Raw genomic sequence first — 19,418 nt, forward strand, 5'->3', positions numbered from 1 at the left:
GATTCATCTAAGCAGTTCAGCATTAGTGCCAACTTGGATCCGAAATAGGAAAGCGCGCTCATCGAGTTCATCCGTGAGAATCGGGACATTTTTGCATGGAAACCCTCTGACATGCCAGGTGTACCGAGGCAACTCGCTGAGCACACACTTAATGTGGATCCTAAATACAAACTGGTGAAACAGTTCCTCTGCCGGTTTAACGAAGAAAGACGCAAGGCGATTGGAGAAGAGGTAGCCAGGCTCTTAGCAGCTGGTTTTATTGTTGAAGTTTTTCACCCTGAGTGGCTTGCCAATCCGGTGCTGGTCCTTAAGAAGAACGGCACCTGGCGTATGTGTGTGGATTACACAGATCTTAATAAGGCTTGTCCAGCAGATCCTTTTGCCCTCCCCCGTATTGATCAAATCATTGATGCTATGGCGGGTTGTGAGCGTTTAAGTTTTTTGGATGCATATTCTGGCTATCATCAGATCAAAATGGCAGTTAAGGACCAGGAGAAGACGGCATTCATAACTCCCTTTGGAGCCTTCTGCTATGTGTCTATGCCCTTTGGGCTCAAAAGCGCCCAGGCAACTTATCAACGGTGTGTACAAAATTGTCTTCACGAGCAGATTGACCGTAATGTACATGCTTATGTGGATGATATCGTGGTTAAATCCAGGAAGAAGGAGACTCTGGTTGATGATTTGAAGGAAACCTTTGATAACCTAAGGACGTACAAGATGATGCTTAATCCGGACAAGTGTGTCTTTGGTGTACCGGCGGGCAAGTTATTGGGTTTTCTGGTGTCCAACAGGGGAATTGAGGCTAATCCGGAGAAGATCACAGCCATCACCTCCCTGGCTAAACCGAAGTGTATCAATGATGTTCAACGCCTGGCAGGCCGGATTGCCGCGTTAAGCCGGTTTATCAGCCACCTTGGTGAGAAGGCGATCCCTTTGTATCAGATGTTGAAGAAGACGGATCAGTTCGTCTGGAGTTCTGCTGCTGATGAAGCATTTGAGGACTTAAAGCGGCAATTGGCCAATCCGCCTGTGCTCGCCGCTCCCATTGACAAGGAGCCGTTACTGCAATATGTTGCTGCTAATGCTCGTGCGGTCAGCGTGGCTATTGTGGTGGAACGAAAGGAGGCAGGTAAGGAGCATCCGGTTCAACGTCCGATCTATTATATCAGTGAGGTACTCATTGAGTCCAAGCAAAGGTATCCGCATTGGTAGAAGCTGGTGTACGGAGTTTTTATGGCAAGCCGGAAGCTTAAGCAATACTTCCAAGGGCACCCAATTACGGTGGTTAGTTCTGCTCCTTTGGGAGATATCATCCAGAACCGGGAAGCAACTGGCCGGATTGCAAAGTGGGCTATAGAGCTGGGGCCGTACGGTTTGAAATATGTGCCTCGGACAGCGGTTAAGTCTCAAGCACTTGTTGATTTCATCAATCATTGGACGGAAATGCAAGCACCTGAAGAAAAGCCGGATCATACGTATTGGACCATCCATTTTGACGGATCCAGGCAGTTGGAAGGCTCGGGGGCTGGAGTCGTATTAACTTCCCCATGAGGTGATAAGTTTTGTTATGTTCTCCGTTTAATGTCCCCTTGTACTAACAATGCAGCTGAGTATGAAGCCTTGCTCCATGGTCTTCGGATGGCTAAGGAGATGAATCTAAGTCGAGTTAAGTGCTTCGGTGATTCGGACCTTGTGGCTCAGCAAGTGTCTGGCACTTGGGACTCCAAGGACCAACTCATGGCAGCATATCGTCATGAGGTGGATATTGTTGCAGGTTATTTCAGAGGCTATCAGGTGGACCATGTGGACCGGCGAAAAAATGAAGCGGCGGACGCTTTAAGCCGGCTGGGCTCTCAGCGCAAACCGGTCCCACCCAATGTTTTTCTGGATGTGCTGCACAACCCGTCGGTGAAGATCCCTGGTGAAGAGGATTTGGCCATTCCTGATCTGGAGGCTCAATTGGTGGCAGTTCTTCATGTTATTCCGGATTGGACGCTTCCTTACCTGGCGTACAAGAACCGGGGCGAGTTGCCAGAAGATGAGATTCTGGCCCGGCAGATAATCCAGTGATCCAAGTCCATGGCTGTCATCAACGGTGAGTTGCATCATTGCAGTGTATCAGGAGCTTTTCAATGTTGCGTGTCTCCTGAAGAAGGCCGTGAAATTTTGCGTGAGATCCACGAAGGAGATTGTGGTCACCACGCCGGTTCAAAGTCTCTGGTGGCTAAAGCGTTTCGCCATGGTTTCTATTGGTTAACTGCTCATGCTGAGGCAAAGGATCTAGTCAGACGATGTGATGGTTGCCAAAGATTTTCAAGACGTGCTCATGTACCGGCTCAAGAATTGAGGATGATTCCAATTACTTGGCCGTTTGCGACTTGGGGGCTGGATATGGTGGGGCCTTTCAAAAGGTCCAAAAACAAGAAGACCCACCTCCTGATGGCGGTGGACAAGTTTACAAAGTGGGTGGAGGCAGAACCTGTTAGCAAGTGTGATGCGGCCACGGCGGTTCAGTTCATCAAAAAGGTGATTTTCCGGTTTTGGCTTTCCGCACAGTATTATCACAGATAACGGTACCAATTTGTCCAAAGGTGCTATGAAGGAGTTCTGCGAACGGGAGCACATCCGGCTCGACGTTTCATCAGTGGCACATCCACAGTCCAATGGTCAAGCAGAAAGAGCTAATCAAGAGATCTTGAGAGGCATCAAGCCCCGGCTCATGGTTCCTTTGCAGAGAACGCCGGGTTGTTGGGTAGAAGAATTACCATCTGTGTTATGGAGCATCAATACAACACCCAACAGATCAACAGGATACACACCGTTCTTCATGGTTTATGGAGCGGAGGCGGTTCTCCCCAGTGACATCCGTCATGATTCACCTCGTGTCACGGCTTATATTGAAGCGGACAACGAAACAACACGGCAAGATGCTTTGGACCTGTTGGATGAAGAGCGTGATATCGCAGCAGCCCGATCGGTGATTTACCAGCAGGACCTTCGTCGTTATCACAGTCGTCGAGTCAGAACCAGAACCTTTCAGGAAGGAGATTTGGTGCTTCAGCTCATCCAAGATCAGACTGATATGCATAAGCTATCCCCACCTTGGGAGGGGCCTTTCATGGTCAGCAAGAATCTGCACAATGGGTCGTACTATCTGATTGATATTCGAGAGCATAAGGACTCACGTACATCAGAGGAGGAGACTAACAGGCCGTGGAATATAGCTCATCTTCGGCCTTACTATACCTGAGCCATTGGCTATACTTATTTACATATTACGACAATGTATATATTTTAATAAACCGGAACCTCGGCTAAAACGGGGTATCTGTTCTTTTACATCATGTGAGGTTACACGGAGTTGCTCTAAAGCGGCCTCCGGTTTACCCCTTGAGTTCACTTTGCTAAAAGAATCGTGTTATATCACTTGGAGGATTGGTCGTGTCCGAACCAATACCATGCCTCTTGATAGGCGAAATACACCAGATCACTTGGGGACTTGGTCATGTCTGAACCAGTCACGCCTCTTGATCGGCCTAAGGCCACAGAATCACTTGGGGGCTTGGTCGAACCCGAACCATGACCACGCCATTTGGTCAGCATAAATGCCACAAGAATCACTTGGGGACCTGGCTAACTAGAACCATAGTTACACCTAACGGGAGCTTGGTCGTGTTTGGCCATGGTTACACCATTTGATCAGCTTAAATAAATCTTTTTTGGTCGTGTTTCATACTTTTCTTTGAAGGTTTTTTTTTGCTTTTCATTGTGTTTTTAAACCGACAAAGTTTTTTAACCAATCAATTGAAGAAACACAGTTCACGTCAATCCGGAGACTATTTGCCCGGTTTGATCCTTGTTGTTAACATCCTCTTATGGAGTAACACGATGTTTATCACAACCCGGCACGGTTTTATTATAAACCGGCACAATATAGAAGGAGTTATCAGCACTCAAAATTTGGGTTATCACCCTTACTACAAAAAGTTGGTAAAGCCAACGATGTGATTCAATGTCATAGGTATGATATATTTCATATTTGATTATACATATATACAGGACTCGTTATTTCCTCCAACAGTGTGGGTTTGCAAAACTCTGCTTCAAGATTGGCCAAGCCAACTTCACACTCAACGGTGGCAGGTATTATGTATCGCAAATTTTTTGATCATATATACTTAAAATTTTGTTTTGGATGTTTTGACTTTATACATACAGACATCATATTTCGCCTGACGGTACAACCGCGGTGGCACTTAACGAATTTCTTATTTCAGAAAGTATTTTGGAAAGTTCATTACCACAGGAAGAACAAGTTATGCACGAAGGCATATCAACATCAAAGGTATCAGCTAGCCTATTACAAGGCAACATGGTGCCCATAATAACATAATTGTTTTTCACAAAGGAGAGACAGTTTTAAAACTGGCTTCCGGTTTAAGATTGGCCACCAGCCTGGCCTGATGGTTGTGGGTCATCCTGCGCCGCTTCAGCTTCTGTTTCTCTACCCAATGGCTGGAAATCCACAGTTGTCCAGTCGATTCCCATTAGTGCTTAAAAACAGCTTCGTCATGGATTAGCGAAGACGGGTCAATATCGGGAGCGTAAGTATGCTTACGGATTGGAGGGATCAGGTTTTCTGATTCATGGATTGGTGCAGCTATTCGCTTGTTCTGGCTGTCATATCGGGCTTGATAATGAGACAAATTTGCTTCCTCAGCCAGTTGACAAGTTAGCGGACGTACCTCCCGGTTTATGGCTCGCAAATCCGCTTCACCAAATTCTGACCTGTCTTCCTTCAAGCTGGGATAACCCTGAGCCGCTTCAATAGGATCAAAATCCGGCACCCAGGCTTTTGCCCGGATTAAAGCATTGATTGCACCGGTTCGAGCAGCGGATTTCTTCAGCTCTTCAACCCGGGCAGGAAGCACTGACAGCTTCATCAGAGTATCTTGAATCAAACTGGGCGCCGGTTTGTTATGAGACGCGGTACAGATGATCCGCTGGGCACCAGTATACAATTGTTCAACTAAGGTATATGCGGCCTTTAATTTCTTCCGCACATCTGACCCCAAGTGACCAATGCGTGTCCGTGAAATACCATAAAGGGTTAATAAACCGGTGACTCTGTAAGAAGGCAGAACCGATTCAGAAGGCAAGCTGGCTTACCAAAGATAGCGGTGGTCATGGCATGAACGTGCCGCTTTATGCTCGTCAGTTCATCTGTCACTAGTTTTAATGCAGCCTCGGCATCCTCTGCTCGTTTGGTCAAAGCGGACTTTTCAGTGGCCCAATCCACCCGTTTCTTCTTGAAGTTCTCCTTAAGTTGTTCCATGGTGCTTAAGGCACTGGCCAATTCCTCTTTTGCTTTGGAGGTTTCAGCCTATTGGGTTTTCAAGTTTTCTTGAAGATCAATGACTTGGTTTTCTTTCGCCTTCAGCTCCGCCTGCAGGCATACAGATATATGTTTCAACAAGTCGGTAGAAGGATTCAAGTGCCAACCACATAACAAGTTATGTGCTTAGCACTTGGGGGCTAATGCATATTCGATCTTCATCTTTCAATTGTTTACAAAGTCCCAAGCTCAATACAAGTATTCAACTTGGCACTTGGGGGCTAATGCATATTCGATCTTCATCTTTTCAATTGTTTACAAAGTCCCAAGCTCAATACAAGTATTCAACTTGGTACTTGGGGGCTAATGCATATTCGATCTTCATCTTTTCAATTGTTTACAAAGTCCCAAGCTCAATACAAGTATTCAACTTGGCACTTGGGGGCTAATGACTATTTGATCATATGTATTCTAATGCGGCAGTTTCAATTACTTAAAGTATCGGTTTAACTACGCTAAGTTGAACCGGCCCTTGGGGACTACATCAGCAAATTTCAAAGCATCAAGATTCATATTATTAAGTCCCGGTTTGAAACAATATTTCAAATCGGCCCTTAGGGGCTAGGAGAGTCAGCAAGAATGAAAGCATACAAGCAGGAAGGAGCATATGGAAGTTACCTCATATTTATCTTTCATCATATTAACCAGACCGGCTTCGTAGTCTCGGCTAGTATACAGCCGGTTTAGATAGCCAGAATGGATATCTTGGGCGTTCAGAGCAGCGTAAGCCGTCAGATCAGCGTTCCACTTGCCTTTGCCAAAAGCAGCAAATTCTTCCTTGGCAGAATGTTTGGATAAAGCCACAGGATTGCTTGGCTCAGTATGGCCAGTGCCAGTAATGACAACTTCATCATCCTTGGTACCGCCGATTTGCACTGGAGCTGTTGGCTAATCAGTAGATTTTGCTGGACCAGTGGAGCTTTCAATCCGGAGAGAACCTGTGGGCTGGTGGATAGGACCTGAGGTATCAGTAGGTCTCTCTTCAGCAGTAAGATCATCATCTGGCTGCGGTGGATCATTGGGAATATCTCCAGGGACATCCGCTTCAAGATCGGGTGTCGTGCCTGGTTCAAGAATGAGAACTTCTTCGGCCGCTTTATCCAGGCGGGCCTTCTTGCTCGGCCTAGGTTTGGCCCTGAAAAGAATAACAAAATTAAATACAACATATGTTCTAAGGCAATATACTGCAAACATCACGATAAATATAGCTTACCCAAGCACTGTTTTGAGCGGTGGGAGCTGAGTAGCTGATGACTCGCCAGAAGATGAGTGGGAAACAACCTGATAATCGGAGTCAGGCGGATTAAGAGGTTGACGAAAACAGCCCGCTTTAGGAAAAGCACTGACAAGCGAATTAGAGACCTCGGAATGACGTTTCCGAACCGGACTGTTCGGTAAACCGGCGGAGGTAACTACCTGGCCGCTGTGCCGGGTGGTGCGGCGAGCCTCGTGTTGTTGAGTCTTCATAAGAAGTTTAGGATCCAAATAAGCAAGAGGATGAGAAAATTTAACTTTCCGGTTTGCCTGACGGATTTTTTGTGAAGGGAAAGTTTCTGAATTGGAAGAGAGAATAATTACCTCTGCAACATCCGCATGGCTGGCTTCGGCATCATCCTGACAAATATCATCATCAATAAGATGCATGAAAAATAAACCAAGTGAGTCAAGCTCTACCTCAAGGTACGGATTATCCACCTCGTCATCAGGGGCCGGATTAGAAGATGCAGTGGTTCTTTTCCGGTGGGCAGTCTTCTTCACAGCTTTAGTTTTTTGCGGGTTGCTCTTTCCGGTTTATCTGTTTTCTCTGGTTTCTCCTGTGGCAGCTTTTTGCTCCAAAACGGATCATCGCCCTGATTATGCAGACACTGATATTAAAAACAATGACTAGACATATCAATAACAGGTTCAGCAAAGAGAAAAATCAAAGTCTTACAGCTGGCGGTTTGTTGGTGGCACAGAAGGGAAGCAGGCCGGTTCTAGCGTAGATGTGTTCCGGTTCATTCAGTATCTTACGCACAGCCTCTGTGATTTCTTCACCGGAGAGCTGAAGTCTTGAATGTCGCAGTGGGTCATCCACACTATCAGTATATTCGCACATCAAACCGGAGCGCTGACTAAGGGGCAGTATGCTCCATGATATCCAACAGTGGGCAAGGTCAACACCTGTTAAACCGTTGGCCATAAAGGCTCTAAGCTTTGACAGCTGGGGAGCATATTTGCTTCTCTCGTGAGCAGTCAATCTTTGAGGAAAAGGATGGGCATTGCTGAGCCGCTCCGGACGAAACCCAGGCAAGGGATTCTCACCAGCAGGGGAGGTGTCTTTGCAGTAGAACCATGTCTGATTCCACTCCTTGGGGTGACTGTGCAGCTTGGCGTGAGGGTATGTGACCTCTTTCCTTTTTTGAATCGCCATGCCACCCAATTCCGTATTAGAGCCATCAGTAAACTCAGTACGGCGGTTTAGATGGAAAAGATCTCTGAATAATTCTACTGTGGGCTCCTCTTGAAAGAACACCTCACAGAGCACTTGGAAGTGGCACATATTTGTAACAGAGTTGGGGCCAGTGTCTTGCGGATGGAGTTGAAAATCAGCCAGAACATCCCGGTAAAATTTAGAACCAGGCGGTTTAAAGCCCCGAGCTAAGTGGTCTATGAAAACAACAACCTCTCCTTCTCGAGGTGTGGGGGGCATTCTTTGCCAGGAGCCCTCCAATGGAGGGTGTCTTTGCTGCCCAAGGCGCCAATAAGGACTAAATCCTCTAGTTGATCCTCTGTGACGCGGGAAGGGACCCAATTGCACTCATATACTTGCTTGGCCATGACGGAATCTACAAGGTAGAAGATCCCGGTTCAAAAATACATTTGATCAAGGTATGTTGGTATGGGCACTGTTAAACCGGAGGCAGAACTATCTGAACCGGAGTTTCATGAAGCAACCAATATCTGGCGGTTCAACAAGGGGACTAATGGTATATATCGGTTTGTAAAATTCTTCTACAAAGTTAAACCGCCGGATCTAAGCATTGAACAATCAAGACTGTAGATGAGTAAGTACGCAAAAACAGATTTCACAACATTATGCTACAGCTTTGGATCTGGAACATGTTTATAAAGGAGATAAATATTCAAGGCCCAAAAGGAGCAGTACCGAATCAATAAGCAAAGGTATGGATAAGATCTATGCTCTTAGTATGCCGGACAGTGAAAACGGAGGATAAAAACTATCGCTACACAGAGCGAAGATACACAGACTCGTCTAAGGATCTATCATATGAACAAGAAGCAAGCGATGAACACGGGAAGAACAGGGAAACCCTAGAACAGATCTATGATGGAAAGGATAGAAGACTTACTGGGGCTGAGGAAGAAGCGGAAGGTCGCCGCGGTGCTCTGGTGCGTTCAGGGTGATGCAGCGGCCAAGGTTGGTGCAGAGGTCGACGGCGGCGGAGCTCCGAAGACTGGGCGACGAGAGGAAGAGGAAGCAGAAGGGCACGAAGGGGAAAAAAGGAATGACCCTTCGGTCCTATTTATAAAGCAAGGGACATGGGTCAGGCGCGAAAATCAAGGAGCCGCAAGTTTGGAAACAGAGCGGTCGCCTCGATTATCGTTGATCTATTAAACAAGAAGGTATCACGGATAGTTTCTTTATGAAGATGACGTCATGCCGATTTACAGCAATCAGAGAAGATGACATCACGGCGGTTCACCAAACTACAAGAAGATGTTGAAAATGAAGTTTTTTGCTAAGGATTGACATGAACCTGTTCAAATCAATCTGGGGCCTAATGTTGGGGATATTACTACTGGGCGTAAACCGGCCTATCTGGGCCGGATTAGCTTCATCAGTAGTTAAGCATGTTAAAGCCCATGAAGGTAGATGAGGGCTCAAGACCCATAATCGGTTGAGAGCCCGTAGCCGTAAACCGGCGTCAATATGTAACTTGTATTGTAAATTTGGAATAAGTAGAGACCAAACCGGACACATCCATGAGCCGGTGTTAGGACTCTGTAAACCGATGGGCGTCACCCATGTATATAAGGGGACGACCCGGCGGCGGTTCAAGGACAACGGACAACAACTCGAGACATAGGCGAAGCTTATTGCTCCCTAGTCATCGAAACACCCAACAATTCCATCACAACTAGACGTAGGCTTTTACCTTCATTGAAGGGGCCGAACTAGTATAAACTCTCTTGTGTCCTTGTGTCCGCTTTAACGCCTTCAAGCTAACCCATCGCGATGGCTCCACGACTAAGTCCTTTCTCTAGGACATCTGCCATGACAAAACCACGACATATACCTTTTTGTAACCGTGTCATAACACGTGAAGAAACCTCCGGCTGAACCGCTGGTAAACTTGCCACAGAAGATCCAGGCGAATCTGCATGTGCTGACCCAGACAGATTTGTCCCGACGTGCGCAGAAGATCCTGTGGCTGTAGGTGTGGCTGCACCCCCCGCGGACACACGGGTGACACCCATGCGGCCCGATGCAGCAGATCCATCGCCCGACCGCGGCTGGACGCGCGCGCGTGACGAGGGGGATTCGGTCCCGCCGCTGGACCCGCCTGTCGCGCTTGTCGTTGACGTGGCTGCACGAGAGTGGCCGCCCCTTGAGTCAGGCGTGGAGCCGACTGGAGCGCGATCCGAGGACGATCCGCTCACGCGATCCGAGGACTGCGCACGCACAGGAGTTCCTGGCGCCACCGGATCTCCTTCGTTGTTCGTGCCAGGTTCGTCTTCTTCCTCCACATGCAATAATGGGTCAAATTGAGCCATATTTTCGAAATTTTGATCATTTTGAACACCGTTTTGACCAGGGACCTGCACAGGCATAAGAGAGGAACAAGTACCAGCAGGAATATCATCACATTGATTAGTACAATTGTTGTCGCCCCCATGATCAAAAGACCGTAGATGTGACGGAAGAAGGAGAATTTCTTTGCGGAAGTGCACCGGCATTTGGATGAAGCGAGGCAAAGGGAAAAACTGTCTCATCAAAGACAACATCTCTGGATATATAGACCCGACCAGTGGGAACATCAAGACATTTGACACCTTTATGAATGGGGCTATAACCTAAAAAGACACACCTTTTTGAGCGGAAAGCGAGTTTTCGTGTGTTGTAGGGTCGAAGATTTGGCCAACATGCACAACCAAAGATTCGAAGAGATGTGTAGTTGAGTGTGACACCAAGAAGCCGTGTGATAGGTGTTTCAAATTTGATGACTTTACTTGGAAGCAAGTTGATAAGATATGTGGCAGTTAAGAATACTTCATCCCAAAATTTAAGTGGCATGGATGCGTTTGCTAATAATGCAAGCCCCATATCAACTATGTGACGGTGCTTTCTTTCAGCAGACCCGTTCTGTTGGTGAGCATGAGGGCAAGAGACATGATGGGATATGCCAAGTTTTTGGAAGAAAGAATTCAATTTTTCATACTCACCACCCCAGTCACTTTGCATAGCAATGATTTTGGAGTTCAGTTTGCGTTCAACAAGGTTTTGGAAATTGATAAAAACTTGGAATACATCAGATCGTTTCTTTAGTAAATAAATCCAAGTAAATTTACTATAGTCATCAATAAAGCTTACATAATAGGAAAATCTACCAACTGAAGTAGGAGCTGGCCCCCATACATCTAAAAAGATAAGTTGTAGGGGAGCAGTGGACACACTAGTAGAAATAGGATAAGGTAATTGATGACTTTTTGCTTGTTGACACGGATCACAAACTGACTCAACACTAGGCTCATAAGAGAGTTTATTTTTGCTAAGAACATGTCTAACTATGACTGAAGATGGATGACCCAAGCGACTATGCCACCTTGATGAAGAAAGCTTGGTGACACTATTTGCTTGTTTATTTGACCATGAAGATGATGATGATGATGATGATGATGATGATATGAGTGGGTAGAGGCCTCCCACGCACCGTCCTCTAAGAATGATTCTCCTTGTGCTCAAGTCCTTGACCAAGAAAAAATAAGGGTAGAATTCTATAAGGAGATTATTATCAAGAGTGAATCGATGAACGGAAACAAGATTTTTGGATGTTTGAGGAGCATGCAAGACATTTTTCAGATGTAAATTTTTCACGGGGTTTTCAACTATTGAACTACCAATGTGTGTGATATCCATACCAGAACTGCTTGCCGTGCGAATTTGGTCGCCTCCATTGTACTTCTCCCGCATCGTCAATTTGTCAAGTTCACCTGTAATGTGGTTTGTTGCTGCACTATCGGCATACCAATTTGTGTCCACGCCATAGGAGACAACATGCGCTTCTTTTTCTTCTGGGTCGTTCTCCTCATAGCGCCACCAACAGACCCGAGCACCTCCTGGATGATGTTTGAAGCATATTTGGCACTCAGGATAATCATGTTGTTGCTCACGCACCTGCTGCTGCTGTTGTTGCTGTCGAGGGCGCCCTCTGAAGCCGCTGCCTCCATTGGAAGACGAGGGCTGGCGGTCACCGTGGTCACCGCGGCCACGCCCCCTTCCTCCTCGCCCGCGGGATCTACCGCGAGACTGTCCACGGCCCCTGTAGACCACATTAGCAGATGAGTGGAACCCGCCTGAAGCTGAGTCGCCTAGCATCTCCATCCTTTGATCAAAGGCAGAGATCTGAGCAAAAAGATCATCGGTGGTGATGGTGTTCTTGACAGTGCCGATCGCCGCCACCACGGAGTCGTAGTCGCGGTCTAGTCCGGCCAAGATGTAGTCCACCATCTCCGGATCAGAGACGGGACGGTCGGCAGCAGCTAGTTCATCGCCGAGGCTTTTCATCTTTGCCATATACGCCGAGCTTGACATGCTGCCCTTCTTTGTGTTGGTGATGGCGATTCTCAGATTGGTGATCCGAGATTGCGACTGCGAGGCGAAGAGGTTTGTCACCGTCGTCCAGAGTTCAAAAGTGGAGTCCTTCCCGACGACCTGCGCAAGGATCTCTGGCGACATGGAATTCAGAAGATAAGACAGGACCTGCTGGTCTTTGGCGATCCAAGGCCCATACATAGGGTTCGGCTCTAGGGCCGTGGTTTTGTCCGCCTTCGTGACCTCCACCATCCTGGGCGGAGCGGCGTCTGTGTTGTCGAGGAGTCCAATCACCTGCGCACCTCGCAGGGCTGGAAGCACCTGAGTCTTCCAGAGGATGAAGTTTCCTCTTGCGAGCTTCTCAGATGGCGGCGAACCGAGGTTAAGGGCGACGCCGGCAGAGGAAGCCATGGAGACGATAGTATGTGAATTCTAGGGTTTTGGTTTGTGGCTAGATGTATGGAAAGAGGTGGCTCTAATGACCATGTAAGATTATGTGCGAACTCCCTGCTCCCTCGATGGGGAGAGGCATCGATATATATTGAGACTATCGGCAGGAGTCTGCCTTGGCGTACAAGGAAGATATACAAGAGATTGAGTAGGATACGGAGAGGGAGAGAGAGAGAGAGAGAGAGAGAGAGAGATAGGTTGGGATTACGTATTTTCTCTAATAGACAAGACCTGAGCTGGCAGTCAAATCTCCAGTTATGAGCCAAGAGCCCAAGAGACTGAATGTATCTTAACTTTTAATGCGGAAATCTGTTTTGGCTCTCAGGTCTAAATACTCCTAAAATCTGGATCACCAGCTCTCACTTTGATAGGACAATTGAATGAAAATCCTTTATGCACATGGTTAGATTTCTTGTGCTGAAATCAGCCCACTAGGATTCAAGTTTTAGACTTGGCACGTGTGGTCGCATATTTTCAAGATTTTCGGTGCTATTTATTCACTTGTATGACGTGCCCGTCGACTTCGTCAATAACAAGATCGCGTCGGCTCAATTCTTAAAGGTGCTCATAGGGTAGGGTGTTCATGTGTGCTTTTATAGCGTGTGAATGTGTTTCATGTTGTGGGTGCATGCAACGTGTTTTTATCCTTAAAAAAGAACTAATAAATGAGGAGAGAGGTGTTTAGAGTAACATAAGGCTGGTTCCAATGCATGGGTGCTTAGAAAAGGTGCTAAGCATATTAAAGGGCTTAGCAACCAAAATCCCCAATGCATAGGTTCTTAGCTTCTTGTAGCTAAGCACTCTTCATTTAATTAGTCCTGAGATCTTAGTAGTATGTAAACTTTGTGGCATGGTCGTAGCTACTAAAATCGCCTCGGCAAATACGTAACAAACGAGACAACAATTTTGCGAATCAGTTCCATCAAACCCAAAATGAAAAACAGTAGTGGTGGTGGCAATTTGTTTGGACCCTGATACTCTGCATGAGTGCTTGAGTAAAATAAAATCATGGTAATTTTGAAATTGCTTCAGTTGCCTAAAATAAAATCAACTAGTAGTACTTTCTGTAACCTAGTTAGATAGTCGATGTGCAAAACAAATCATGGACTGTAGTTTAGCAAGAACCTGGGACCAGGGCATATGGTTCAGATCACATAATATTTATATCAGAGTCTCCACTATTCATAGTTCAGACTATCATCAATTTACCTATGGTTCAGATTACATACTATTCAATCTATAAATTACATATAATTCAGTATGAGAGAAAAAGTTGCAGACAAAAATCTCATCTAAGCATGGATTGGGAGGGAGCAAGCACGAGCTGAAGTTGAATACAGAAGACAGATTTTGAAACAAACTAGCAGCTCGATTTTGGGGGAAAGGCTTAGATTTATCATTGAGCAGCTATCTCCCGCCGCTGGTCCATGCAGGCCGGAGGGTCGGCCGGGGCTGGGCTTCCACAACCAGACGGGATGGCTGCTGCTGTACTGGGGCAGAGGCGCAGGGCGACGACGGAGTGGCCGTTCCGCTGGGGGCGACGGCGCAGGGCGACGACGGAGTAGTCGTCCGCTAGGTGCGGCGGGGCGGGGCGAGGACGGAGTGGCTGTTGCGCTGGGAGCGGCGGCGCATGGCGACGGAGAAGATGAGATGAAGGTCACTGGGACGAAAGGGGAAAAGGAGAAGAGATGGAACGGCTCGGCGCTGCATACGGGATCCGATTAAGTGCGTTTCTGCCTAGGTACGTGCGCTTGGTGCCGTTTCTTCGTGGGGTTACCGGTTTCTTCTCTCTCCTCTTTAACTAAGACACCACGTCAGATTTTGGCTTACGTGGACGGCTAAGCACCGATACAGACTGGAGCGTTGGGAGAGGCCTAAAACTAGCCACAGTGGGAGTAACTTCAGCAGTAACATTGAGTCCAACTCAGCAAATTTGCTTATGTGGCAATGAGTTAATGAGAAAAGAGGTAGTAGTAGTAACTTAGCTAGTTACTGTAACATCACATGTCCCAATGCAACATGAGTCTATAACCTAATAAATGAAGCTATGCATGTTACCACACTTATGTTACTATTCATTATGAAGATAATAACATAGTCTAGAAATACGTGTATGTTACTAGTGTATGTTACTCTTCATTGTGGCTAGTCTAATATATTACTGTAACATAGCGCTTACCGAGAAATGATGAGTCTACGAACTAATAAATAAAGTCATCTATGACACTACTACTATATTACTTTACACTATAAAGATAGTAACTTGGACTAATGTCATATGCATAATATTAGTATAAGTTACTCCCTCCTGTGACCAGCCTGATGCCTTGGACTAGGAGAGTGCTGCTACGTACTACGGCTGGGTTCGTCACCGTACCACTGATTGGCTGCTAAACATACCAGCAGCATGGCCTTGTCACGTCGTCTCTCATGCTCATATCAATCATCCATGCAAGCACCACTGTTTAGCAGCTCCACAGCTCGTTATTCCTCTATCTTTTCGGCCATGGATGCTCGATGTTCGTCGACCACTCAAGGGCCGACCGGGCACGCAATCATCACGTTAAGTAGAGCAGTGCTACCAGTACTCATTATATTCCCCCATAGCTTAATGGGCAGCAACGCGGCCTTTGGCGTTTCCATTTAGAAACGACATGGCCCTTGGCGTTTTGAGCCTGTCACATCAATGACGTCGGTGTGGTCAGGGCTGCAACGCTGGCTGGTTTGGCGTTTCGATGGTCATTAGCATCGCCACGGTTTGTGATGTTGCAAAAAGGATCAGATTGCGAAATATTTTCGTGAAGAGTTTATTTTGTGTTATAGTTTTTTAACAAGGTCAGAATAGTGATCTCATCCTATTTTTGTCTGTATAAGTATGTTTGTGCACTTCTAGTTATGCTAACGACAGTTTCACTCAGTGCGGTTGTATCACTTTGATATGACGATTGAATGAAAATTCTTTATGTACATGGTTAGATTTCTTGTGGTGAAATCAGCACACCAGGATTCAAGTTTGAGACTTGGCACATGTGGTCGCATATTTTCAAGGTTTTCGGCACTATTCATTCACTTGTATGACATGTTCATCGGCTTCGAGATGTCTGTGTCGACTTCGTCAATAACAAGATCATGTCGGCTCAATTTCTTGAAGGTGCTTATAGGGATAGTGTGTTCATGTGCGCTTTCATAGCGGATGAGTGTGTTGCATGTTGTGGATGCATGCGTTTATACGGTACTTCTAAAAAATGTGTTTTTATCCGCAAAGAAAACTGGTTTCCCCCTTGAAAAAAGAACTAGAACAGCTGAATTACAAACAGTGGTATGGTCAAGAATCAAGATAAGCTTACCTAGTGCGAGAACAATGTACGATCAGCTGATCTCATGTGCCATGCATGTTGGCACAAACTGAACTATCGGTTAGTGACCAATCACAATAGCTAAATGCCTAAATATACTTGTCGATGGTGATTACAAGAGAAATGCTGCAAGCAGGACAACCACCCCCACCGGAAAAGACATCTGCATCTGCAACAGCAAACAGACGCAAAGAAAATTGTGAGCTTAGAAACAGCGACAGAACCAAGGTCACGGTGATGTACCTACAGTTCTTCTCAACAGCTCAAAGTACTTGCAGTTTTTCCACCTTGTTAGGTTTTGTAAAGTTTTCTTTTTCGACATCAATGTAGTTGAGAAAATAATGTCTTTTTGGAACAGTTTTAGTCCCGATCGATTTGCAAGTGAAATTTGCATTCAAGCGTAAGTAAGATAATCGGTCCAGAGCTTTCATACTTACCGTCGGCTTGGAAGAAGAGGAAAACCCCGATGCCCTCGGCGACGGGCTGAACGACGCCGTGTCGAACCCGAGGTCGTACACCGACGTGCCGTTGGGGTAGAACAGCCCGTAGTTCCTCTCGGACGCCTGCCCGTGCTTCATGTTCTCGTTGAACAGGGCGAAGACGAGCACGTCCACGGGCACGTCCGGCCTCAGCGGCGTCCCCTGGCCCGCCGCGACCCTCTTCATGAGGTTCCCGTTGTACGTGGCGGCGTTCTGCACGGTGGCGCCCACCTCGTCGGCGTCCCCGGCGGACGGCCACCCGGTCTCGGAGATCCTCACGGCGATGTCCTTGTGCCCCATGGCCTCCATGGCCGCGTACACGGCGTCGATCTGGGCGTAGAGCATGTTGTCGTAGGTGAGGTTGGTGCCGGGGTCGTGCGCACCGGGGTTGGGCTCGAACAGCACATACGGCAGCGACACGCTCCCGGGGCTGGCCTTGTAGGCGAAGAACGGGTACGCGTTGATCAGGAACGGCGAGCCGACCTCGGCGAGGAAGTCCAGCAGCGGCCGCATGTACTGCACGACCTCCTCCCGGAACGCGCCGGCCGACGGCGGGTAGCTGCTGGCGAGCACGTTGACGGACTGGGACGTCGACACGTTCACCTGGCCGTCGAGGCCCAGGTCCACCAGCGCCTGGTGCACGGCCTGCATGGCGGGGAGGAGGCTCTGCATGGCGGCCGCGTCTGTGCCGGAGAGCACCTCGTTGCCGAGGATGACGCAGGTGATGCGGGTGTCCGGGAGGAAGGGCTGGACGTTCTGCGCCACCCATGCGCGCGCGTTGCCGGCGTCGGACATGTTGAGGAGGTCCCCGTTGCTGATGGTGAACTCGACGCCTGTGCCGGCGAAGGCCGTGAGGACGGCCGGGTCGGCGTCATAGAGCTTGACCCTATTGACGTTGAGCGACCGGATGAGGCCGGACACCTGCGCCGGGTGCGGGAGGTTGTTCGCTATCTGGCCGTAATTGATGCCGAACTTGAGTGGCGCATTCGCCGCCGATACAATGCCATTGTTGGCTGCCGTCAGCGTAGGTGCGGCGACACGTCCAAAAGAGAAGGTCAATATGATTGGCAAGAAAATATCCACTGATGACAACATAAAAAAAGTTATATAGAAAACTGAAACAAGTTCCTTTGTCATGTAAACTGGCTCGTAACAATGCTTTCGGCTAAGAGGTCGTACTCGACCAAACACACAAAAATAGCGATGCACGCAACACAATTTGATGAAAAATATTAAACGGAGTGTCAATATCGATACAATGTGCATGCTTTCAACAGAAGGGTCACAAGGATGATGTGGAAAATTTATTGTTTGCACAGGACAACGTGGAAAACTCGCCGTCTTCCCTATCAAAGACACATTGGACAGCCGACCTCAAAGAAGAAGTGAAGAACTATCGCTAGCCACAATTCATTTTGAATAATACCAAGACAGCTGTTTTGCATGATACGGTATATACGGTCAACGTGTCTCATTTTCTCCATGCTCTTGCTCGCAAATTTGTACTACAGCAGCGTCAGTTAATTTGGATCGGATGAAGTATGTTTTCCGCATCAATGTTCAAAACTGGAAACACAAAAATTTGAGAAACAGCTTTCAAGGGCTTAAGCGTACCGAAAGAAAAAAAAACAGAAGCACAACTAAAAAAACAGAAGCTACCATGCAATCACATGCAGTTAATCACGCGCGAAAGATGGAAGGGAAGCGAGAGACGGAGGCATCGCCGGCCGTACCTGAGAGGAGCGAGAGCAGGAGGCAGAGCAGAAGCGAGGAAGAAGACGGGTCGAAGAATAAGAAGCGACGGGCGGCAGCGATCATCCTCCTCTCCATTGGCGCGTCGTCCCTTGCTCGCATCTCTTTCTCTCCTTCGTGTCCGCTCTGTCCTTCAGAGCGACACGGAAGGAAGAAGGGAAGGAAGGCCTCCGGCCGCCCCCGTTTCCCCGCGCGTTTATATGGGAGCAGTTGCAGGCTCGGGGCGGCAGGTCAGATTACGCACGCGACGTACTATCCTCCTGCAAGCGCTAGCTTCCAAAGTCCAAATCGCGATAGGCCAACGAAACATCCGTCTCTCAGACGGCCACTCCTTCCCAAACGACTACTAGCCAGACAAGGTAAGGTTATAGACGGGCAAAATCCAGTTTTTCTCTTTCAAAACAAATATGCTCCAAGTGATGTCTGAATATTTTTGAAGTGCAGAAACTCCCCTAACTTATGTGAGAACCGCCGTTCGTGCTGCGGCCGCTCGTCGATCGCACGGCAGCCTCGCTGGAGCTGGCGACAGAAACAAGTCGGCCGGTGAAAGTCGCTGAACAGTATTAAAACTTGCGCGTCAGCACGTCACACCAGGTAGGGGGCTGGGAGCTTCATGGCCCCAGAAGGTAGGAGAGATCGGTCGTCAATGAGACTACAGTTTTGGATGGAACCAAACCGACCTAACTATCTTTTCATATTGAGTTTGATCACTTGCCTCTTGCAGAAAGTTCAGAGCCGGAATAGTGGCATGATTTTCTTGGATGAGAACTCTATTCTCCTCTTATTTAATGGATAAGGCAAATCTTTTGCCTCCGTTTTGAAAAAAAAAGAACTCCATACATGGAAAGGTTCATTGGATTCCTTCGTTGGCGAAGGAATTTCTGAGTTTGATTTGTTTTCTAAAAATTTGATATGAGGAGACAAAATTGGAGTGCCCTTGATGCTCTCAATGTTTTTTTAATCTTTAATAACCATGCCATTTTATGCTACATAAGAGGAAAAAACTCTACTAGCTTGATTGGGACAACTCCAACGTGGTTGCTCGGGCCGGTCGGCATTGAGCAGTCCCACTGTTCGGTGATGAGTGCATCATGCATCATATTTTACTTATTGGTTTTGCCTTATAGACGTATAATTTTCATGGACTTTAATAGTGAGCCTATCAA

The 19,418-nt window shown here is 47.3% G+C and overlaps 1 protein-coding gene across 2 annotated transcripts; it reads right to left on the bottom strand.

Annotated features, from left to right (window-relative positions):
- Nucleotides 1-15,915: 15,915 nt before the first annotated feature.
- Nucleotides 15,916-18,502, bottom strand: LOC125519960 (glucan endo-1,3-beta-glucosidase 14). 2 transcript variants are annotated; one of them, XM_048684744.1, is made up of 3 exons: nucleotides 18,234-18,502; nucleotides 16,459-17,513; nucleotides 15,916-16,190 (listed from the first exon to the last, which is right to left on the bottom strand). In XM_048684744.1, exons 1-3 carry the CDS (start codon nucleotides 18,352-18,354, stop codon nucleotides 16,134-16,136), a joined length of 1,233 nt encoding a protein of 410 aa, XP_048540701.1. In that variant the 5' UTR covers nucleotides 18,355-18,502; the 3' UTR covers nucleotides 15,916-16,133. The 2 variants fall into 2 exon arrangements, with proteins under 2 accessions (XP_048540701.1, XP_087382083.1); XM_087525957.1 differs by having other exon boundaries at nucleotides 16,459-17,582; nucleotides 18,234-18,476.
- Between the last annotated feature and the right edge of the window lie 916 nt (nucleotides 18,503-19,418).

The sequence above is a fragment of the Triticum urartu genome, chromosome 1A (assembly GCF_056163025.1).
Source record: "Triticum urartu cultivar PI428250 chromosome 1A, HENAU_Tu73, whole genome shotgun sequence".
NCBI classification, from domain to species: domain Eukaryota; kingdom Viridiplantae; phylum Streptophyta; class Magnoliopsida; order Poales; family Poaceae; genus Triticum; species Triticum urartu.